Here is a 24,940-nt window from a genome sequence, read left to right on the forward strand (position 1 = left end):
GGGAAAATCCTCAGTATGCCCCCTTCAACCTTAACCAGTAATAAAATGAAGGCTTTGGTTACTATCAGATCAGCCTCTGCTGTACTTCTTCAGCCACTGGATTGCAGTCTAGTCAGTGCTTTGATTTGTTTTGGAGGCCCCTACATGCTGTTTGATTTGCTATTGTGCCGAGCCATGTTTCACATTATCAGCTGAACTCTTTATTGCCACTGTTTTCCATGCCAGAAGCAAGGCTGTTTTTATCTCATGCAGGCCTCTGATTAATCTTTCCTTCTATGCTGGTGTACTTTAATCTTGAATAGGAGATATCTGATTCTCCTCGGCTATTGAGGAAGATCAAACTTTAATGGAACAAGGAACTGCACATCATCCTAATCTCCGTCTCCCTGCATTTTGGTTGACTGCTCTCCCTTGGGCTTTGTAGCTTTCTGCAGAAGCAGGAAATACATCAGACAGATAAAATGTTTTCTCTTCATGCTTTGGTAATTTATTCCCTTTTGACAATGGCCACTACTTTACATATCTGCTGTTTGATTACCTGGTTGAAGGAACAGCGGGTAAAAGCAAGGGAACTGATTGGCACTTTACAGATGGATATTGTGTGTGACCTAAACGTGTGAAAGTTTTCCAGAAGCTTTAATTGGGATTTCTTGACAGTTAAGTCTTTCCACTGGAAAAACTTGCTCGGCCTCTCTCTCTTTATTGACATGCAAGAGACAGAGCCATGTGTGACCTGTGTCATCTGTCTATATTAGCCCGAGGAGAGATACGTTAGCTGCATGGATATATCAAGGTTCAATGCCTTTGATTACACTCAATCCAGGAATTAGCTATTGACAGCTATTTTCTCCATTCACTTCCCCCATATCACTGAATAATGCTGCACATTATGCTGACCAGCATCTGGACTGTGACTGTCTAGATGCATATTGTTGCAAATGGATAACTCTTATGGGGTGTCACACCTCCCGCAGACGGTTTGTGTCTCTGACAAAAAGAGGCTATTACCTAATTCTAAGGCAGTTGCTCTGAGGTAATGAAATTTCCACCGACTGGAGAAAACAATGTTGTCTGGTCTGGATTGTAATTGCAGAAGCCACCTCACCGTTTTCTTGAGTTCAGCGTGAATGCAACACGATTTAATAAAACTCTGGAGATTTTTATCATTTATTGCCAGGACTGGCAGCTGCATCTGGGAGAGAAGATGAGGCTTGCACAGATAAAACTCATTCAATTTACTTGTTGAATTTTAACCATGCTGGAGAGCATTTACTAGAGAGCCGCCATATGACCCACAGGGAAGCATTTTAATGTTTGTATAGGGCTTGAGCAGGTCAGCTATATTGTTAATGTAAAGCCTCCATTTCCTTAATCTAAATGGAAGAGTAGCCTGGAATTTCCGTCATTTTATTCTGTCTATTATTTGTGTTTTAAAAAAAAAAAGAAAAAAAAAAAGGTTGAAAATCTGTGGGATATTAGGCCCTGAGGCCAAAGAGCTTCTGTGTGCCTGCCTCCACTCACATACAAAAACATAGGAATACTGACATGAGGACATGTATGGACACACACACTCAGTTCCACACACACACGCTCACTCCTAGCCCTGTTTTATTACCTCCTGCCTGCTGCTGGAATTGCTTTCCTCCCTCGAGTGAGCCAGGCAAAGCCGGCTTTATTGTGTTAACCTATTTGTGTGTCAAGAGCGATTGCAGCGTTCTTTATCTCTGTTTGTATTCGGACGGGGAGACGGCGGAGAGGGAGGGAGCGAGGAAGAGGGGAGAGAGAGAGGTGGAGGAAAGAAGGGAGGGGGTTTTGCACAGGAGCCAGGCAAGCCACCGGAGTTAGACGGATGGCCGGTCACCTCGCTCCACTCTGGAGGATAATGACTGGTTGCTTAGCAATAACCCACCCCCACCCACTTCCAGACTTGCATCCAGAGTAATCACTTTTTTCCTCTAAAAGATTTCATGTGTAATTATAAGCCCACTGCTGGCCTTTGAAATCTGCCTAATGGGTCTTTTTATTTATTTAGCAGTAGTAGGTTGAGTAGGTTGAGGGTACGAGCTGAAATTTGAGATTTTGTTGTGGGGGTACTTACCAATTCCTGGTTATTGTTGGTTACAGAGCTGTGGGTGATTGTGTGTTTGTTAGCATGTGGTTATATCTGCTTTGCGTTGAGCCGTTGGTGGAGTTTGACCAGGATTATGATATATTTCCTTAGCTGTTGCTGTATAACCTTTGACCTACGTCATGCTGCAGTGGCAGCACTGCACTCGCTGCTCGACAGATGCGGCCGCACAAGCACGCACATATTCACATATTCTTGTTATGTTGAGCGACCCGAGGAACTGAGTGCTTGTTTTTGTGAGCTTTTAGTTTTATTAACATTTTTATTGAGTTGAACAAATTGCTGACCTTTTTGCGGCGTAATGAATGGCCCGGCTCGCTTAGTAAAAATGAGAGTTTTGGCAGAAGTGACTGGCGTCAATCCAAGCTGTTTAACTCATGATTTGTAGTGTGTTTATTCAGCAGGTGAAAATATTTAATATTGCTGAGTGTTTTTAGCATTTCAATTCTTTTCCAACAGATTTTTATTAGATTCTCCCACCCTCTGAATTTCCCCAGTCAGGATGTTAATCTATATGCTGTCTGTAATCGGCTGTGTTCGTCTTCAGGTCTCCATAATTTTGGTTACTGTGTTTTTAAGTGGCAGGATAAAGGTATCATTTCAGAACATGACCCCAATTTAAACTGCCTTTCATCACCAGCAGTCACTGATGTTGGCAAAAAGTCCAGGGTGGTTTTAATGTGAAGCCAATTATTCTTTCTGCTTTTGGAAATAGATTTTTTTTCCTCCCCCCTCTTTATGATGAAGTAAAACATTAAGTTGAAATTCCCTGTGAAGTTCATATTAAACTTTTAGTTGTTTTGATAATAAAAAGTCACAGCTGCTCAGACTTCATGAATCAAATGAAATGGTATGACTTAGCCATTTGGTGTAGCATTAGACTGTTTATATTCAGATAGACAAATTACAATTTACAAAAATCTGTTTTGTTATTGGAGCTTCTTTAAATAATGTCAGCCGTGTCTGATATTTACCCATCTGTGCTGTCTCTCTATATCCTGTTCGGTGCCATCTTTCCTTATCCGGGCTCATGCACCATTGCTAAAAGTGACAGCTTTGCACGTCCTGGGGAGCTTCATACAGATAAACCAAATACAGCACTATCTCCCACCCCCATCTCCATGGCATGCTTCTGTGGCTGCGTCTATAGGAACAGCTGTCCAGCTGTCACTGCAGCCAGCCAGTCAGCCGCTCTCCAAGGCAACATCTGTAGAGACTGAACGCACAAGGGCAGCCTGCCATTCTCTGCGCGTCCCCAAAGACCGTGGAAGTGTGTCAGGCCTTTTGGCTGCACATTATCACTGACCACATCAACCGTATCACTGGGTTTTGATTGAACGTTATCTGCTCTTGTGCTGCTTAAACAAGCTCTGCAGGCATCAGACTGCTGTTTTTGTTTTTTATTTTTTTCTTGTCACCCACTTTCTGTGTGATCTGTTACTGAAGCGATTCATATTATCACAGCAGTTCTTAAAAACAAAACATGTGACTGTACAGCCAAAAGAAAAAAGACACAACACATTATCGTATCCATTAATAGCCATCTGCCTCTGCACGGATGTGTGCGTGTACGTCTATGTGGATGCATACACATGCATGTGTGTGTCTGTAAACAAAATCCCAGCGAGCAAGGTGCAATGGCCTGGAACTGACGAGAACCCACTGGGAGAGCCTTGCCTTGATGTAGCCCCCCCACCCACACACACACTCCTGCTCCCGCTCCCCAACCTCACCATCTTTTCCTCCTGGCAGTGAAGCAACAGCTAGGTGGGTGGCGGCGGTGGTGCTGGGGGGGAGAGGGGGTGCACAGAGCCATGCGAGTGGGGAGAGGAACAGAGCTGCAGTCCTCTGTCAGACACAGACTAGGATCAGGGATATCGCATGGGACTCTCTCCTGGGATAAGCACCGGGAAGACGGGAGAAAGCAGCTGTTGAGAGTTTTTCTTTAACTTCGTCAGTAGCTTGCTTGTGTTTTTATTTATTTATTTTTTTTAAACCCTTCGTCATCTTCTCTTGGGCTGTCATTAGCTCCTGTCATGATTTTTTTTTTTTTTTTGGTGGATTGTCTTTACAGGAGGAAATGCTTCAAGTGTTGCTGTAGACATGGCTCAGATGAAAATGTGCACTCTGAGCGTGTTATAATCATTCCTGTGCCTCTTCTCGAATGTTTTTAGGAACCATTACAGGACTTGATTCTTTCATCAGTCCTCTAGATAACTGAGGGCCTCTCAGGCATACTGTGCCTCTCCCCACAGACAGCTGCAGACTTGTACAGGCTCTGGGTGAAGTTTGATGGATCCTGTTTACTGGAGCTGAGAGAATGCCTGGGTGTCTCAAATTAAGTGTCACTTAAAGCTTGTCTTTTAGTCAGCTTTCCATTTTTATTCTCCCATCTCTAGTGACAGCACTGTGCTGCCAATTGTAACGGGGTTTGAGAGGAAGACATTTGGTGATTACACATTCTGTCATGATTGAGGGGTGAGGCCAGCGACTGGAGGCAAAACCAAATTCCGTATGGCTGCAGTGAAATCTCTCCACCCATAGTGAGTTACACTGAAACAGCCCCTGTCCTGATGACAGGGAACTCGCCTGCTCATGACTTATCGTTTTATCATTCAAATTTACCCCATTGACGCTTGCCGTGGTGATTGACAGCTGGGCTTGAAAGCCACAGCTATCTCAATTGAGCTGCGGCAGCCAGTTGGTAACCGTGACAATGGTCTCTCCTCTTTGCCTTGTTTTCACACTTTTTCTGCTGTCACAGAAACCTCACTGATTGCTTCTCTGCCAAGACAGCATCCTATTAATCTTTTAAATAAGGGCCATAGCCCAGCTGTATTGTTTGCAGAAAACCGAGAGGACCTTGTGAGATCACACTGAAAAGGAAAAGGGTGCAACCAGGCCTGAATCTGTCTCATAATGGCGAGGAGACCAAGCAGCTTTAAAGCCAACAATATTAGAAACCTCCTGTTCTCGAGCTGCTTTGGAGGTAGATGGAGCTGAGCTTTGAATGCGACCAATGCTTTCTGGCCCCAGCAGATAACTCTGTGGGCTTTCTTGTCTTCCATCATTCTGCTTTGCTCTCCAGGTATATTCTATGCTTTCATCTGCATTGTGGCAGTCTGAATAAAAGCTTCTGTTTATGGCCATTTTCATTTTTCTGTGCACTTATTGATCCCTTTCAGAGTGGTTGGAATAGGCTTTATTTTTTCAATTTCTAGGCTCAAACAACATAACAGCAGCATACTCTGCAGTGGCAAACCATTGATGTCTTGTGATGTGACCTAGGGAAGGATGAATAACAGCTCAGTGCTTTGTCCCTCTGTATTTAGATGACACTTTGCTGGAATGGGACACAAACATGAATGAAATAACAGTATTTTTGCACAAACCTTTTTTTTTTTAACAGCCCTGAAAACCCTATCATGCTTGTCTTGAAAAGACAAACTGTTCTTTGATTTTTATGGACTGGGCTTTTGCATTTAATTAGGTGTGATTTGTGAACATTTCCCAAGTGGCAGGAAGTCTTTTTTTGAGGCTCTGTCTACTTTTGTGTCAAGTGGTTGTTAATGGAGAATTGCCGCAATGCTCTTGACACCTTCTGCTTTGTAATGAGTGCCTATCTTTGCAGAATAGCCCCACAAACAAACCTTTCAAGAATGGGGAATATGTGGTGGCAGTATTTGGCATCTCAATAGTTAGGATGTGTTCACAGTGTGAAGATAGAAGCTATGGGATCACTGCATACTTTCTGCCTTTGTCTCCTCTCTGGCCATAGAAACCCATCCAGGCAGGGATACCTGGATGACAATTGACTCCCAGGTCAAAGCCACATGATAGCAAGATGGCTGTTTGGTGGAAATGGATATACTTTCCTCTACAGAGAGCTGCGACTTGTGATCGTCTGTGTGATCTCACACTCATGCATGCGGACGTGCATGCTGCTATACATGCTTTTCATCCTCTGTGGCACCCAGTCGCTCCTCCACGTTCAAAACACAGGAAATCAGACCATTAATAACAACTTCAGAGCAATATAACACTACTATTTACAGAGGCATTTCTGCCACTTTCCTGTAATCTCACATGATGCTTCTGGGTGAATATTATGAGTCTGAACAACAATATGATTCTGGCTGATGGGAATAAATGTTGAAGCAAAGCATTATTTTTTTATTATTATTATTTGTTCAAATAAAAAGTATAGTGGCCAAGTTTTGTGTTAACAACTTTTTTTGCACCAAGATCACTCTTTATCAGTTTGACACATGCATCTGTGTTTTACCTCTGAATTTGCAAATGTGTATAGGAAGGGCTGTCCCATTGTTCTTTTTTGCAAATTAAAAAAAAAATTATTTCTGTCCTACTTTCACACAGAAGCCCCCTCCATCTGAGCCTGATCCCCAGAAACTAGCCCAAATGACTCGAATGCAACCACGAGCCTCTTCCTCTCCATCCATCGTCCACACAAGTTATCCTCTCAGTTCCTCTAGTTTCTAAGTGCTTGCATAGCTTGACTGTGTCAAAGCATGCCCCTCCTCTCTGACCCCCTCCTCTGAGAGACAGCACTCCTAACCTGCTGCCCCATTGTCTCCAGCCGGGATGGATGGGGAGCCGCCTCTGCCCGTGCAATCCTTCAGTCAATAGCAGCTCCATCTGTTGACTGCGTGACTCTGGGTTACAAGCGGGGATTTTGCTCCGCCTGTGCAGGGTGTGAATGGAGCTATCTCAGGGGGCTTCCTGAATAGGGTTTTAAAACTGCAGTAGCAGGGTCTTGTGATGCCCCTCAAAACCCACCCCTCCACCCGTCATCAGCCCAACACAGCCGGCTGGGTGTGTGCGGGATGAGAGGCCTTCATTGTGCCTCACAGGCCCCCAGGCAACAGGGTCACCTTGTCCCCTAACAAATGCTGCCCTCAGTGTGTGTGTGTGTGTGTGTGTGTGTGTGGGGGGGGGGGGGGGGGGGGGGGTATTTGAGTATAAGAATGCATCATCAGGAAGAGGGCAGAGGCCTTGGTTGTGAGGACATTTATCTAACATCCCTCCCTTTCACATCAAGGCCTATTCAGTGCAACCCTTCTGCATCAGGCTTTCAAAGCACATCAGAGATAGAGAAAACACTCTGGCCTGCTTTACAGGTCAAACTGCTCTCACTAAGCATTTACACCAACAAAGCCTCAAATATCATTTTCTATCTCTCTTGTATATTCAGCTCTGAAAGAAAATAAAAACCCCTTTGAAAATATTATTCGTAGTTTGTCTCTCATGAATTTGAGCTCCTGTCTCTTGAAATGGAGGTAGAGCGCCACTTTGGGTTTTTGAGTCTGGTCTGTTCTGCAGTTGCTCCTCTTAAACAGAGGGTGTTCGTGAACAAAAAGAAATCTGTGGCTGTTTTGACAGCTACCTTACCTTCAGTAATTAATGTTGAAATTACAGTCTGTCAGACATTTGTGCCGAGGTCCTCTGTCTATCTGCACAGGAGTTGTTATTTAGCATTTCCTCTCAGATGAAAATAAGCAGGATCCTGTCCTCTGGGATTCCCTGTGGTGGGGAAAAAAATCCCATCAACTAAAAGAAAAGCCTGTGCCTGGGATGATTCTGTTTTGGGGAAAGAGTTCTTTTATTGCAACACAGGTCCAAATAGTTACACATACAATATTTATTATGTTGATGCTGTTCTAAGCTTTTTGTTTGCATCCACCATGCTTTTGACAGTATAGATAAGTCAGCTACAGTTTAATTCAGTTCTCTTTTCTTTTGTTTTTGTATAATAGAGGAGTACAACTTGCCAGGAGTTTCGTCTTGAAGAGGCACAGCCAAACACCCTCATACCCCCTTTTCTTTTATCACAGGGCCACAGTCATCCTCAGCTTTACTCCAGCAGCCCAAACTCCTAAGCTGTCAGCGGATGTCCCCCAACACACCTTTACCTCAGTTAAGATGATTAAAGCAGCAGGATCGCTCTGCGCATGTCTTCTGCATGTGTTTCACCTCCGCCAGGGTGAGAAGACTAAGTGAGCAACAGTATCAGACTGAGAACCAAGCAGTTGGTGCAGGCGTGGAGGCCCCTCGCCAGACAAAACGGAGTTAAAGCAGGAGGGGGTTGTTGAGTGAAATGAGTGGAGGTAGAAAACTGCAGTGACAGCAGAATGAATAAATTGAAAAATTCTCTCGTTGTAAATTGTCTATCGCTCATGACAAACGATCTGATAGACGAGCGGCCCGGGTTCCCAACACATCCGTCGCAATAGAGCTGTGAATAACTGGTCTATCTCCACACTGCTTAGCACTGGCCCTTCACTTAATAATTCATACAGTGTGAAATATTTTCCCCGGTGCAGATATGCCAAAGAGCTGCCGCCAGCAGGCGGGGGTGGCAAGGGGGGTGTCCCTGCGGTGCTAATTTGGGGGATGGTGACGTGCATAGATTTCTAAGGGGGCTATAGTTTATAGAAGATGCCTCAGACCCATTTGCTTTCCTGTATGCTCTGCCTGTTATTGGAAAGTGCTGAGCTGGAGATGCAGAGTGAGAGTGAGAGAGTGCAGATGACATTTAACTCATGGCTGATCTGCCTGGAACTGGAAACACAGAAGGGAAATACATTTCCATTTAAGCTGTCTGAACACAGTTATCAGTGACAGTGGGGACAAAGAGAGGCTGTAAACCTACTAAGTAGATTTTGCTGTTTGCCCCGGTGAGCGTTGTGGTCACAGTTGACATCGGTGGCAGCAGGTGTCGGCGGCCACCTGGTTTATGTCCTGTTTCCATCAGGTGACTCCTCCTGCCTCAGACCCCTTGATGCCCTCAGCAGCCCAAAGTGGCTCTCATGGTTGCCAACCATATTGTCCCCTTCATTCACAGTTGATTCACATGTTTTGCACCACCTCACTCTTCACAGCAACGGACTTAAAGCCATAATGGCTTCGCTTGAATGTGCAGAAGTGTGCTAGTCTGTGAGAGTGTCCTTATCCCATGTGCCATTTTTGTCCAGCGGTCCTGTGTGGTTTTGTTTGACTCGTTCCGCAGCTCAGTCCTGTACAAACTGGGTTTTTATGGTTCGCATTCAGGCCCTGATACCAATTATGCAAACTATTAAAAATTTAAGGAGGACAGTCTTTTATAATTTAATCCTAAAGTAATAGATTCTATTAAAAATGCATGAGAGGAGCTTTATAGATGGAGCTAGAATTAGTGTCTATCAAAGACTCCAGTCAAGGATGCAGGGGAACGGGCAGCAGGCGTGGAGGTATTGCCTCATTATTCAAATGGTTATGATTACCATAGAGCAGGAGCCCCTCAGACCTGGAGCAGAGCTGGCTGGCCACTGTCATCACAAACAGGACTCCAGTTGGGCTCCTCAGAGGGAGACTGCTCCTTATTCTGGGGAAATGAAACTGGTTTAGGATTTCTTGTTTTAGTTTTCACAAATGGGATTCAAAGTGATATCCGATATGTTGTGGTTTAAAGAATTCCTTTTGGGGAATTGCTTTGTCTTCTTGGGTTTCTGCACCCTGGTGTTTCACTTAAGATTGTTTAGTCTTGTCCTTGCTGAGAGCACATAGAAGGTGTTCAAGCATGAAAACAGGAAGCCTGCAGTGTTGTAACTTAATGGCTCACGCAGCAAACAAGAAGCAGACCTTTTACTGGCCTCAACACTCCCTGGTTTACCCCACACAGCTTCCTGAACAGGTGAAAAGCAAGTCGCTGTCATACCTTACTGAATGTAAGTGTGGTTTTTAACAAAGCAGCCATTTTTGCGCAGTTTAACTTAAAAAAAAAAAAAAATCTGTCATTTTGTAACCTGCTTTATCCTACTCAGGCAGGGGAGCAAGCTAAACAGTTTTTCTGCATCAGAGGTTTTATAGAGTCCAGATAACAGTTGAACAGTTGAACAATTTTACTCTGTTGCCACTGTGATTTGCTTCAGTAATTGCAGGTATATAACTTTAGTGATTTAGATACAAAAGCGGCTTCTAAAAAACTGGTCTGTTTATTAATGTGCTGTATGAAGTGGCTTAAAAAAGCCAAAATATAGGGAAAAAAACAGAGCCTTCATGAAGCTTATATGGATTTTAAGTTTTGCCTCAGAGGTATATTCCTTGCCTTTTTGATGTAATGGTTGCCTGTTTATGGAATAAATCCAATGAGCTTAATCGATCATCTCCGTGGAAAGGTCAAGAGGAGAAGCTCTGGTGTTTGAAGTGCTTATCCTGTGGAGGAGAGCCAGAAATGTGACACCTCCCTGTGAGTGGGCGGTGGTGGGGAGATTAGTGACGGACAGGGTGGCCCAGGGGAATGATTTAGGGATATTTAGCTCTAAATACTCTGCATATATCAGAGAGAGGGAGGAAAATTGTAAGCTGCCTTCCCTTCCCTTCCCTTCTAGTCCCCAATTTCAACAGCAAAGCATGTTAGGAGATTAAAAAGAACATTTCCTAAATGAAGGAATAGGGTAAAAAAAACAAAATAATGTAGTCACAGTTGGTGGTGAAAGGTGAACAAGAGGTTGTAGGTTTTTACCCCGTGCACCCTCTTTTCGTTTAATGTGACTGCAAGTTACCAGCCAGTTTCATCCCTCCGCAGTCTAATCTAATCTGGAGTGGGTGGCTGTGGGCAGCATCTGTGCTCCGAGTTGAAATAGGGCTTTCTCTGCCTAATCCTCTATCCAGGGATCACTCAGTAGGGTGAAGACAATTACCAGCCTGCTTTCTCATGCTAATGGAATCTCTAACTAGATCTTACGGAAAGAGGAGGAAAAAAAAATAGACAAGGAAGAGGAGAAGCAGGGACAATGGTGCAGAAAGATGACCCAACTAAAATGGGTTTTTAGATTACCATTTAATTATTGATAGAGATCCAGTTGTAGGGCCTAAGGTCGGGATTTGGGGAGCATTTTCTGAGAAAGGAGATAGATTATAAAGTTATTTTGGTGTGTGTGTCTGTGTGTGTGTCTGTGTGTGTCTGTGGGGCCCAGGTCAGAAAGTTGCTGAGACAGGGCTGATGTCACTGACATATCAGCAGCTGTGTGCCTTTCACCTTTTTATCACCTGCCTCCAGCAAGGTGTCTGGAGTGGTTTTAAATTGCATTAATATGCAGGAATTTATAGATTGCCTCCCTTGGCATTTCTGCAGGGAGGGGAAGAGAGTATTACAGTCTCCATCTGCACTAATTACTGGGTCTTGGCAGTGTTACCTGTCTCTTGTGAAGGACAAACTAAGGCACCGAGCAGCAACATGCAGAGCAGAAGGAGCTCATCTGCTGGGGAGTCTTCAGCAAGAGGAATGTCTTGGGAGAATTTTAACTCTGATATGTTTGAAGTATTGGGAGCTTTGACTACCATAAAAAATAAATAAATCAATCAATATATAAATAAATTAATCTCTGCTATAAACATCAATAAACTGCCTCAGAGCTCGGAGAGTAAAATTGGGCGTAAAGCCTGTTAACTTGTGTGACAGCTCCACATTCACAACGGTTAGTTAAATATATCAGCATATATTTTCTGTTTATCCTGATGGAAATTTAAAGCAATTGTCTCCAGAATGTCAGTCAAGGCATCTGAAGAGTAAATCTGAACAGGTGTACACCTGCCATGTTTATCCTTGACATGTAGTTCTGAAACCTGAAACAGAAAACAAGTCTTTGTTCTCCCAAATAAATCACTGGAGCAACAAAGGGAATCAAAAATCCTTGAGAGGGGCAAGATAATCAGCCTGTGCACCTATGCTGTTATCTCCAAGATGACCTCGCTTCTCAATTCTCTCCATGGATGGACAAACTCGCTGATAATGGCAGCCCTTATCAGGTGGCTTTTGTCATGGAAAGCATTGGCCATTTTAAATCATTACAACCTGCCTACTTTTTCACTTTCCCCAACCATCAGGTGACACTTAAGACCTTGCGTGTGAACACAAGAGATCAATGCTTTAACTCTTTGTCCTTCAGGTAGCCATGTTTGATTCTGGGTTGCCAGGTTTCTGCATCAAATCAGCATAATTCCAGAGCTAGCTGTGAGTTTCTAAGGTTTCTGTTTGTGTTGTGGGCCTGTCAGAAAGACTTCTTGGATTGCTGTAGCTCGAACATCTTGCTGATGTTTGTGCCATCTGTGCTTTTAGCCAGCAGGTGATTACCAACCCCAGCCTCACCTCCCACTCTGTACAATTGGATTCCCTGTGCTGGCATGGTCAGGGCCACCTTCAAGAGCGAGCAGGATGACAACAGCTGGATGGCACACATTACGGAGGAAAGGCTGCTGAGTCTCGCTGAGGGAAGACTGAAGTGAGGAGAAAATGTGTGTTCTTGCCCAGTTAGCTTAGCTGTGTGCACTCGTGTCATCCTCTCTTTTAGAGTCCTTAATATCCAGCAGAGCAAAAATGGCTTTGTCACACTTCAAATATATCAAATGAGATCAGTGTCAACATTTCAACGGTGCACTATTTGATTGCCTTGTGGGCTTCACAACACACTAATGTTATGCATGACTGACTATTGGATCTGTGACACCCTCCAGTGAAAGACGGCTGAGTTGTCCTTCGGACCATGGGAATTGGGGTCACCTTAGGCCCTGCAGAAAGGGATATTTGGAGTGGAGGCTTCAGCAAGTGAGAGAAGAAATCACATTGTTTGAATTTAATTATATTCCATTGATTTATTGAGCGCCCATTAATAAGCATACATTTTGAGGCTGGGCCATTTAGCGTGAAGGTTTTTCTCCCGCTCTCTCGCTTTCCTCTCGCCTGCTCACTCCATTTCATCATAAATTGACATAAGCCTTTCTTTGAAGTTCAGGAGCCAAGCTGAGGAATGACAGCACAACAAACAATGAACAAAACACAAAAAGACAATCAACACTGTTTGAATATTCAAGTAAGCCACCATAGCATGGGTAGAGGGAAAAAAAGAGCCCTTGTTTTATTGTTGTTGTGTTAAGCCGTGAATGGACCTGTCTAGGACAATAAAGGATCGTGTCACATTCAGATACAAAATTTTGCAATATCAACAATGCTTTACAAATGGTGTGTAATAAGGTTTACTGAGGAAATATAAATCCCAGCATGAAAACCAAGAACGAAGAGCTCATTTTCCCATTTGATTAAAGTAAGTAAGGAGGATTTGTGAGTTATGTTGGGAAGTCCTGTGTAGTGACAGGGCATCTGCTGAAAAAATTTGAAAAGGATCCTCCCCCCCCCCCCCCCCCCCCCCCATTTTTGGTGCGTCTGTGTATCTGTGATCGACTTCTGTGATGAACTCCACAGCTACCCTTCACATTCACATGTCACAGAATTTACAGGGTGTCTGTGTGAAAGAAGTATTACATTACAGCTGATCCTGCCACTGTGCAAAGTAACGCATAACAATAAGGGTGCGGCTGTGGTTGGTGAAGGTTTGTCCACTACCAAAAACAGACACCCTGGTCTGCAAACTGCTAAGCTGTTCCTCTGTTACATGCAGAAATGGAAGGCTGTCTTCACTGCTGGGACAAGCTACTGCTTGGTGGACACCGGGCTTGTTGTGTCAGACACAAGAATTAAAACCTAATGTTATTTTTAATTGTATCATTTTCATATTAAAATAATAATGAATCAAGCAACAGAAATATACCAATCATCAAAATGAAGAATTAAATTTTTTACGCTGAACATTTGCAGTAAATTGATGAATTGGGTACCTAAACATGCAAAATATAAAGAAACATGAATCTTCTGTGTGTAGAAAGTGTGTATGTGGGTTTGATCTTTTGCATATTGATTTGGTAGAGTTAACATATTCTCGCTCTGGAACGAAGCCACCAACATGGCTTATTTTGTCTTACAGGATATGCTTATGATCAAGGTCACTTGCTGGTGTCAGCGGGAGCGCAGAGACCCAGCCATGTTGTAATCATGTCATGCTCCTGGTTTTCCAGAGCTGGACATGAACAGATTTACCTGAGTGAGCCTGAGACGAGTGTTGGTGTTTTCAGGCATGACTTTTCTGATTAGCTTGATATTCTGCTGCCTCTTGGTTTTATTTGTTTTTTTTTTGTTTTTTTTGGGGGGGGGTTTGAATAAATTAATGACAACGTTTGTCAGCAGAAACAAGAAATAATACAGTTAATTTCTTTGCCAAACAGCTTTCTGGCTGCACATGGTTGTTAAGATGAAGCTTGATTCGTTTTAAGTTGCTTTGAATAAAATACTGTCAGTCTTGCTATGGCTACTTTAAGTTGGAGCTTGGTGTTCATAGCCTCTGCTACACACACACAATCTTTTCTGAGTGGTACGTTATTAAGGACCATATTAGTTCCAAAATTTGTAGTAAAGATTTTCAATTATTGCTTCTGTTCCAATAAAAGAATATAATAAATACAAAATTTTCCTTATGGCAAGCCAAACTCTGCCATAAAATGTATGCAGGTGTGCAACTTTCCTGTGTGGCCAACAAGTGTCACTGTCAGGCTGATCAGGGTACGGTAGCCTCTGATCACTGCTCATCTATAGTGTAGGCGTCACTGTGTTGAGACTTGTGTAACTGATGCGTTGGTAAATCCTAGAGCTGAACATGTAATTCTTCAGAGAATTGGCAAGTCTGTTTTTCTTTGGATTGCAGTTGTTTTCCTCACCAGCTTGGGTGTCCATGGTGATACAGGAAGCCTGCAATAGTGTTACAAACAGTTTTTTTTTTTTTTTATTCCAAGTGATTCATTGAAGTAGAGCATGTTATGGTGCAGGGCAAAGCCAGAGGAGGATCTGGTGGCAGCAGGCAGCGGTCCTGACATGCAAATTGGTCGTCCGACCTCGGTATATGGGTGAAAGACTAATCTGTCTTTCAAAGAGTGGACCCAGGTTAGTTGGACTGCACAAATGAATTGACAGATCCTAACAGCACCTAAGGGTTCAATCCACTCAAACCACCTGTGGGCTACAATCTAATAAAACTCCTTGATTGATGGAGCACCCACACTAAATAATTTTCCACATCAAGTAAATACTGCCTGACCACTCAAAATTTCACCCTCAGAAAGCAGCTCGTGTAACGGCTGAAAATATACGATTTAATTCAGTATTACATTCTCAATTATTCATAAGCTCTTAAACATTCCTCGTCCCAGGATTTGTAAAACATCAACCCCACCTGAGTCAAGTTTTCCACTCAAAAATACCTGTATAATTAAAATCTAAATTTCATATTTTCTTGACCTCAGCCTGCATTTTCTACATACTAAGTGCGGTTGCCACACAGCAATCATGACTCACTGCTTTGTGTGCCCGTTATTTACCATTAATGAAACCTAACCCAGCACAAAGATGCAGCAGTTGGCTGTGAAGTCAATTAGTCCTCATCGCTATTACAGGGTTGACATTAGTCTAGGCAGGCGTGTTTTGATTAGAGATGACAGACGACTCGCTGCTATTGGGCTGCCAGACATTCCTCACCCTTCATCCCATGGGTGAAGCTATTGAAGCTGACTGGAATATGGAAAACTAACAGCCGAGTGTTTTTGCCAAGATGCCCTTCATCTGCACAGAAACCTCTTATAAATATGACTGCATGGCATACGAGGCTGTGTAAGCCTCAATAACAGCAGCATGCTGCATCGTATATATAAGACTCCGCTGCCAATATGTTATTCCACCACTGTATATCATGGCAATAATGCCTAAACTGTAGGCTTTTACACACAATGGCCTTTTGTTGTGCAGGTTATTTATTGTGCTGGTGTGAGGTTGTGCAGAGCGGGTGGGTGAGTGCATCCAGGGGCTTGTATTGTTAGGGAATCAGTGGTTCTTGTTTGTGGAGCTGGGAGGGTTTGTTAACAATGCCTTTTTTATGTCCCAGAGTGCGTGCCTGTCGGCAAACGTCCCCTCAGAATTTTTGTTTGTGTGTTGTTTTGTTGTGTGTGTGTGTGTGTGTGTGTGTGTGTGTCTGCGCGCAAGTGGATCAGGGTCGGCGAACAAAACCCTCTCATTGTGCGCCATGTCCAAACAGTCCAGTTTTATATCAGGCATATGTGAGCATTACTGTGTGTGTGTGTGTGTGTGTGTGTTTTGAATATACTGTACGCGTGAAAATTATTTAGTGTGGATGTGTAGAAAATGCTGAGCCAAAGGGGTTTACTGCCAGTCCTTCCTAATGGAGCCTTTCACTCTCCCTCCATTCATGTGATGGTATGGTGACAGAGAAGGGGGAGCTGGGGATTAAGAGGGTAGAGGCAGTGCCTTGTTAAAGAAAAAGAAAGGGTTTGAGTGTGTCGATTGGATTAACTTGTTTGGGCTTATTAAGAGGGGAGACACAGCAGCTTGTTAAAAGCACTGCATGGGGTGTCTCACAGTGAGACGGCAGGGTCACCATTCAATTAGGCCGAAGCTCCACCCCTGTTCATTGTGGAGGCTGTCTGCCAGGCTCTCGGACCTCGGTCGGGTCTACTCTGTAAGGGGGAGTTTCACTGGAGATAGTTTAACTAAGACAGTTGAACCTCTTTTGAAACTTAATGATTCATTCTCTGTACAAGCTGACAGTTGACTGCAAATAATCTATTTTTGCAGCCTTAGTCTGAGAAATATTGTCTACAGCATCGCCATTGCAAAATTCTGCAAAACCCCAGCCTGCTGTTGGTTGGTGGTTGGTGATGGTTAAATAAAGCTCACGTTAATGAGAAACAACAGCGTAGTTATAGTTAGGCATTCAGTTAAAGAGAAAAAGATCATGATTGCATTAAAATAAGAGCACATCCATTTCAGATTAGAACAGCTACACAATCCTTGGTGGCCTTAATGCTGGCTCCTAATATGAATACAATTCCCAGATCAGGACTCTGATCAAAGAATCAACATGACTGACATAAGCAGCGAGTCTCAGTATCAGCTCCCTCACTCTTTCTTTCACCTGACAAACTTAGAACTCAAAACACACGCATACACCCCGTTTATTCACCCATGACCACCCTGCTACACAGGATGCTTATCTTGGCAGACAGCTTTGGGAGCAGGGAGCCATCTCCTCTGATCTCCTCTGGAGTTTAAGAACCTTTTAACTAAGAAATAGCCCTCTTCCAAGCCCACCGCCTCTTGATTCCAGCTTATTCCCTCATCTCATGGGACTGATCTTCCACCCCCATTGCAAGCCCTGCAGCAGCGTTGGCAGAACGGGAAAGAGCCGATAGACATCCTGGCTTTTGAGATATCCCCACACTGGTGTAATAGGAGACCTGTGAGTGGATTTGATGAGTGAGTGAAGTGCAGGGGTGGTTTTTCAAGCAGTGTTTGTGTGTGTGTGTGCGTACGTGCGTGCGTGCGCACGTATGCATGTGTCCATCTGTGTGTATGTGTGTGCGCTCATTCACATTCTGCAGCACCTTTATGGGGATTGACCCGGGCATGACAGGCTGTTTTGGGGCAGCTGGATGATGGGTTGCAGGGATTTTGGTTTGTAGATAATTTCCTGCCATTGATAGACATCTGCCTAGTAGTACAATAACCTAATAGGAGGAGATGAGGAGAATAGGGGACATGACAAACACGCCAAAGACTTGCTCCTTCTACCTCGCTCTTAAAGGCAATAATAGGAGAAAATTGGTTCTTGAAATTGAATTGGAGAAAAAAAAAGCAGGTCTCTCTGCGAAGTATAATGCCTCAGAATACATTTGGCAAGCAGCAAATGGAGAAAAATGGAGGGTAGTTACACGATTGTCTTTCATTTCAGAGAGGGGAAAACTGCCGAGGTATCCACCGTTAAGACTAGCTTTTAGTCTCAATCTGAAACATCTGTCCCTTTCCTCTCTCTCTCAACCACTATCTCTTAACAAATGGGCTGTGAGGATGGACTCGTTGTGAAATTAGTATCCTCACAGAGAGGACACAGAGAAAGGATTATGTGAATAGCCAGTAATGAGCTCAAAGTGCTAGTGTGTTTGGGCCAGGCATGCCTGTGTGTGAGAGGAAATGGCACTGCAAGCGACCTTTTTTGCTCAAGCACCTGGCGAGAAATAGAGTGGTCCCTCTCTTCCATCTGCAATGTGTGTGTGTGTGTGTGTGTGTGTGTGTGTGTAAAAGGAGAACGAGAGCTGTGGCATTAACAAGAAAGTCTCAAAATTAAATGTATTAATGTATTAACATTTATCAGGAAGGAGCATTTTCTGTGAGCGTTTTCACACTGTTGGGTTTGTGCTAAAAGTGTGTCTTTGTGGTGTCTGACTGGGTTTAAAATACACTTTTGACTTTGACTGTCAAGTGTTTTATGCAAGCCTCGGGGTCTGAGGTCACATTTAATGTCTTATGAAAAATGTTTTATTAAAACGTTTTTTATGGGCATTTTTCTGCAACATCTGCTTCTGAACTTTAACTATTCACACCAGGAGAAATCATTCAACCTTAATTATAGGCAATAAGGTGTTTGTCTGCTTCCTTCTTCCAGTTCTTCTTTAAAAAATATATATATTACTTTCTTCTATGAGGAAAAAAATTAAAAATTGTCAAACTGTGCAGCTACAGCAGTGGCAGTGGCTTGCCAAATGTTTTAGTGCAAATGTTTATACAAATGTAACTGTCAATAAAGTAAAATTATATTAATTGGGTCTATATATTTAGCTTGAATGTGATTTCATTTCTTGGTAAGTAAATGGACAACAATCTAAATTTCCATATGAAACCAAAGAATGTATTGTTTTTCATATTAGTCAGATGTCAGATGACCTAGCGATTTCCTAAAAGTAAATTAAGTCAATGAGATAGAAATAACCATCTTGATTTGTTTGATATTTATTATGAGCCTCAACTTTATTTTTAATTCAGATGTTTAATTTTTAAACTATTATTTTTCAGCTTGGTCAATATTGCAGGAAAATGTTGTCATTTTCAAAGGTTGTAGTAATTCAAAACTTATATTAATGGTTTAATATTTTATGGGGAGCTATATTTTCCTTTGTTCCTTAAGTGAGCAACAACAGTAGCTGGTTCTTTTTGAACTTCCATTAATTCATCTCATAATCACTGTAATTGCTTTCTTTCATATTAAAATGATAATCTATACAACTAAGTAATGGACTGATGGCAGGTGGCTAAATGTTCATTTAGTGACTCACTGAGAAAATAAATAACAGGGGACAAGCCTGTGACAGGCGCATGAGAAATCATTTTTCAATAATCTGCCACGCATCATGGCAGGAGACGCTGGCGTTGACAGCATAGATGAAATATTTGCCTCTGTTCTTTGTTTTAATATGGGAGGAGGCTCAGATGGAAACGATAGTGGTTCATATCGATGCGTTTTGAAGGAGCGATTCAAACACAATGCTTCATACAGACACAGACAGCCATGCTTTTGAGGTGAGCGTTGTCTTCTGTTATACATAGTACAGTAACAGCACATGTTTCCTGGAAACCCAACAATATTTTCTAAGTGAACTATAGTGGAGTGAATTTTGATCCTTATCATATAAAAACCCTTTCTGAACCAAAATGGTTTGCTTTTGCTGTTCTCATCTGGCACATAATGCAAGTATAAGACTTTGTAATCAGTCATCATTGTGCTATGTGACATTGGTATGTTGCTGATGAATGATACCCTCCATACTACTCAATTGCTGAGGGTTCTTTGTGAGGGAGTTGTGGGGTGTGTGTGTGTGTATATATATATATATATATACACACACACACACACACACACACACACACACACACACACACACTGTGGCCTGTGTTTCCACTGGGACTGTGATGGGCTTTTTGAGAGGAAACTGGCAGCAAGTGCCTCCCTGTTCCTGAGTGAAGGTGGCTGTGGGGAAAAGGGGGAGTGTAGAGTTGGAGATTTATGGCCTAGAGGGAGATTGATTAGTGCCATCACTAGCCCTGATATACGGTTGGCAGTCTCCCCCTCCCAATCCATCGCATTCGCTCACACACACACACCCACATATGCACAAATGTAGCCATACAGTAGAACACACAGCTTCACACGCATGCAGATGCCGCTCAGTCCCCTAGGCCTTTCCTGACAGTCCCCCAGAGCTGTTGCATGTTAAGTTGTAGCAGCCTGACTGCTGTTTTTTCAGCATTACCATTTTTTTGCTGTTCATAGATAATGTCATCAATCACCACATACGCAGTGCCCTGGAAGGAATGTGCCTGAGTGTGAGTGTGTGTGTGTGTGTGTGTATGAGTGTTGCTACTTTCTGTGTGAGCCCGTGTGTTTGTTTTGCGAATGGTTTCATAGACAGGAGATGTGGTTGAATGGCTGTGTGGATGTGGTGTTTGAAGCTGCAGAGTGACTGGCCTGGACTGTGCTCTGAACCCGTGTCAACCGTGCTGCCCCAGTGCAGGTGTGTGTTTATCATTCAGCACACAGAGCTGAGAGGCAGGCAGCTGTAGGCATGCTTTCCCAATTAAATCCTGGGTGAGAAACCAAGCTCATCCATCCCAGAGCCAGCTCCCACCGGCTTAGTGGGCACGGCCATGGTGCTTTGACCTTGAATCATCCTGCTTAGCTCATTCAACATTCCTCTCTTTCTCAGTTTCTTGCTCTTTTTCTACTCCAGGTTGGCCGCAGAACTCCCCCGGCTGTAGTACTGTGCCCACCTCGCCATGCTGGCCTGTCTGCAGAGGAGGCAAAACCCTCCACCCCAACACCCGGTGTGTGCCAGCAAGACCCTGGAGCCCCCGCAAGTCCTTGGACGGAAATGTAAGTTAACAATGTATCAGGGAGCAGCGGAGGTCAGGAGTTCAGCCCGCCTGAAGCTAAGGAAGGAGAGAGGCTGGTGTTAGCCATTTGTATTTTATCTATTTGTCATGGTGAATGATGGAAACGGGTAGTTAACTCTGACTGTGAATAAGTGAAGGAGAAAGACTTTCCGGTTTCTGTTTGTCACTGTTCCTTCAATACTCTGGGGAATTCTAAACAGTTTTATTCGCACTGCACTTAGACCTTGGATGGCCATGTTGTTTGGCTACTCATTGAGAGCAAGGCTGTTTAGCTGTGCTGATTTTGCAGTCGTGGCAACAGGGCTGAGCAGACAGTGTTTAACGTGCCTCACTGGCCCTGGGTGACCCTGAGGATCTGTAAACATTTACAGTGTCTGGCCCTGGCTGTGCCGGCCGCCTGTAAAGCATGACAGCTGCTCTGTTTGCTCCCCGGGCACCACCCTCTGTCCGCTCACAAAATGGTGTAAAGGGACAGAGATGGACCAGTGTTGAAAACTGTTACGGAGCCGGCAAAACTAGCTCCAACCAGTTTTGGATTAGAGAGCGCTGCAGCAGTCAGGAGTCTGGAAACCTTTGGATAAGGTTTTTACAAGAGAGTATGTTCTCTGGCAAGAAGAAGAAAGGTCTCTCATCCTTACTGAACAGTCCTAAAGTCTACAGTGGCCTTTGTTTCCATGGCAGGCCTATGAGCTACCTCAAGCCGATTAAAGGACTGGTGGTTTGAGACCAGTAGAGCACTAACCTAGTGGTTTATACCTCATCTTAGAGAGGCTTACTCAGAATAGCCCCGTGCTTCTTCATTAGTGGAACATTGTATAAGGTCTGTAACTTGTTCCGTGAAAAGCTTTTAAAAAAAAAAAAAAAAAAAAAAAAAAAACAGTGATTGGATCTGAGCAAAGAAATAACACTGCCTGTGTTTTTTTTTTTTTTTTTCCTCTGTTCCTCACTGGTCAGTTCGCTAAATCTCAGTTCAACAGCACCTTGTCCAGACGACAGCAAAGTCAGAAACCGCTAGGTGGCTGGGAACTTCCTCCAAACTCAGATCAGGAGTTGTTTTTGCTAGTCTGTTGGGACGGGGGATGTACAGGTGTGTGTGAAGCAGAAGGGGACCTCCAGGTATGTCTAGAAAGGAGGACCCTTTCAGCTGAGTGGGGTTCAACTGGGCTTACTCATGAGGATTCAGAGAGAGGGGAGGTGAATGGGACAGGAAGCGGGCAAAACAGAATTAGGCAAGAAGATAAAGAAGGAGAGGAAGAAAGAGAAATGAGGGAGGGGAGTCTTCAACAGTTGTCTTAATCGATTCTCTCCTTCTAATTTAGCAGGATTAGCCCACTTCCTCTTCTGGTTCTTTACTGAGGAGCAGCCAGTGGGAGTCAGGACTCAAATCAATAGATAAAAAGAACAGTCTCCAGTCAGCCCCTTGCCTCCCTCTTACTGACCCTCTCTGTCTGGCTCTCCTTCTCCCTCTCCCTCTCTCTCCCTTTCCACCTGTTAAACCCTTTGATTGAAAGACTACCACAGCGACTGACTTAAGGTTCATAATGAGGATGTTTGAACATAATAGCCTCCTTTCTGTCCTTGGAGGGGGAGGGAGGAACAAGTGTTGGATTTCCACCAGCGAGCAGCTCTTGGCCTCAATAAGGCAATTGTTTGTCCGGGGCCAGAAGAGGTGCAGAAAGGCAGACAGTGGGTCCGGCTGCAGAAGTGGGCACACTCAGGTCACCATGCTGAGCAGGTCCCCAAGATTGATTGTTCATGGACCACTTTGCGCCAACATGGAAGGGGGTTATGAGTAAGGTGACCTGGGCTCTCAACGGGAGTCTGAATACCAGCGCTCAGCCCTCAAAATTATAGAGTGAGTGAGAGTTCAGGAGGAGGATTACCTGAGACTGAGGTAGAGGTTAGCTGTGCAATTTGCATGTTCTGTCCTTTGCACAACAGCTGTGTGTGTGTGTGTGTGTGTGAGCGAGCGTACATCTGTGTGCGTGTGTTTGAGGACTGAGGTGGCAGAGCAGTTGGGATGAGAGGGCGAGAAGGGTTTTAGAAAAAGCCCCTGCATGCAGATTCCGAGTGGCTGCACAGTTCATTGATGCGACTCCCATTAAAAATCCCTCATACCCTCAATAAAAAAGGACTTAACTGGCTCTACCATCAGCTGGAAGCGTTCAGATCGGCTCGCCAGACAATCAATTTCCCCCAAGCGCACAGAGCTTAGCGAGAGAAACGGGAGGCGGAGAGCGGGATGTTTCCATTATCACAGCCCACTCTGTGTCTGGGCTCCGGGGGGGTGGGGTGAAGTACTGTAGAGCGAAGAGTGCAGGGGAGGGAAAGCAGGGAGCGGCAGAGGGAGATGGGGAAAGACAGGCAAGTAGAGAAGAGAGAGAGAAGCAAAAAGAGAGACCGAGAAGCTGGCTTTTCAAAAAGCCATTGACCGCCTGCCCTTAAAAATATCATATTAGATTAGCCTCACAGGGTACGGCCTTTTGATATTTTTTTCTTTGGCCGTAGAATTAAAAGGAGTGCACAGCATTACTTGAATTATAAATCATAGGCACTTGCTTTCAGTGCACCCAAATTCCGCGCATATGTGGCTGCACTCCCCAGCGCCAGCCCCTGTCATTTTTAATTAAATCCCCCCTTATGGGTGACATCTGTAGCTTGCCCCCTCCTTCGTCCTCCCCTCCACGTCTCTCTACCACTGGCCTAGATGGAGACATGAAAGGCAGAAACGATAGCAGAGCCAGGGCCTCTCATCGTGTCATGCCCCAGAGAGAGGGCACCCATCCAGACAGATGAGAGAGAAAGGCACTGCAGGGGATTGGGGTGAATGGATGCCACTGACCCTGGTCGCCCTCAGCCAATGGAGACGTCGCTTGCTACCCATCCCTTTCCATGGTTTGCGTTCTCAACTGTGTGTGTGAAGATCCACGGAGCAGGGGTGCATTACAGCCATGCTCTGTGAGGGTACAGAGAGGTACACCCGTCCAGTGATGAATAACAGTGACATGGCTGGACAGGAGGCCCCGCAGCCCCCACCACTATGGTGCCTCCGCTCTGGCCCAGACAGTAATTACTTTGTCACGTATCAACTAAAGAAAATCTGATCCACAATGCCTCAATTGGTTGGCTAACGGAGATTTTTCTCTCTGGATTTTTTGTAAAATGATATCGCACTTCAACAGGTTTGTAGGTGTTTATTGTTTGTTTGTTTGTTGCCAGTGTGCCACATTGCCATTGTCACACTAGTTGTTGGGTTATATTTGTTTTCCTTCCAACAGGTTAGTGAAGCACACAGGTCACTGTCATTCCCATATTTTCCCTGTGATTGGATCAGACTTTGAGCTAAATGTAAGCATTCCTTCATCTCTGTAACCCCAGCTGTGCCTGACTGACTGACCACCATAGGCCCACGGTGATTTCACATTCTTCACATTCCCGTAACAATAATTCAGACAAAAAATGTGTAATTAGTGTATCTTTGGTGAAAACAACCTTGGTTTTATTCCCAGTTGTTTGTGTGTAGCCTATTATTTGTCCCCAAATCTGCCTTATAGCAGACAGATGCATACATGGGAACACCTGGAGCCGTAACCCTCTGTGACAAAACCCAGGAGGCCTGAGGTGCCAATCAGCCAGGTGTAGATGAAAAGTTTCCAGAAGGCCTGATATCCCAGGTTCATGCTATGTCAGGCCTGGTTCAGCCCTCTTAAAGCTTGATCGACAGAGACAACCTGGCCTTGTCACACACAGCCTGAGGACATGACATGGAGGTTCACCTGGGGATTGTAGTTTTCCTAATAGCCCTGTGCCTCTGCAGGCATAACTGCCAGAACCATTAGCTTGCTTTGCTTTTAGCAGCCTCTCTCCCTAAGCGCCACCACTAGCGCGAGGGAATATGCTCAGGTAATGACCTCCAGCCACCTTTCTGCCACTGTTGTCTGAGGCGGCGAGAGACATAACAGCTGAATTAGCAGGCCATATCAAATTGCAACACAGAGCCCCAGTGGCTGCTATATCGGGTGGTCGAAAAAGAGGGGGTACCGTTTTCAGTTGAATATTTGAAGGTGGTCGAGAGCAGCAGCAGAAATAACAACTTTTACGCATATTCCCATAGTACCCTTAGATGCAGGAGGCAT

At 44.2% G+C, this 24,940-nt stretch overlaps 1 protein-coding gene across 1 annotated transcript in view; it reads left to right on the forward strand.

Moving 5' to 3' along the window:
* The window catches only part of fam222aa (family with sequence similarity 222 member Aa), a 45,396-nt gene that overhangs the window by 4,816 nt on the left and 15,640 nt on the right, over nt 1-24,940 (forward strand). The window contains exon 2 of the mRNA XM_029510076.1: nt 20,642-20,784. Within this exon, the coding sequence (XP_029365936.1) occupies nt 20,688-20,784 (97 nt within the window). The 5' untranslated portion in view covers nt 20,642-20,687. The remainder of the gene's footprint in view (nt 1-20,641; nt 20,785-24,940) is intronic.

This window comes from Echeneis naucrates, chromosome 9 (assembly GCF_900963305.1).
Source record: "Echeneis naucrates chromosome 9, fEcheNa1.1, whole genome shotgun sequence".
NCBI lineage: Eukaryota > Metazoa > Chordata > Actinopteri > Carangiformes > Echeneidae > Echeneis > Echeneis naucrates.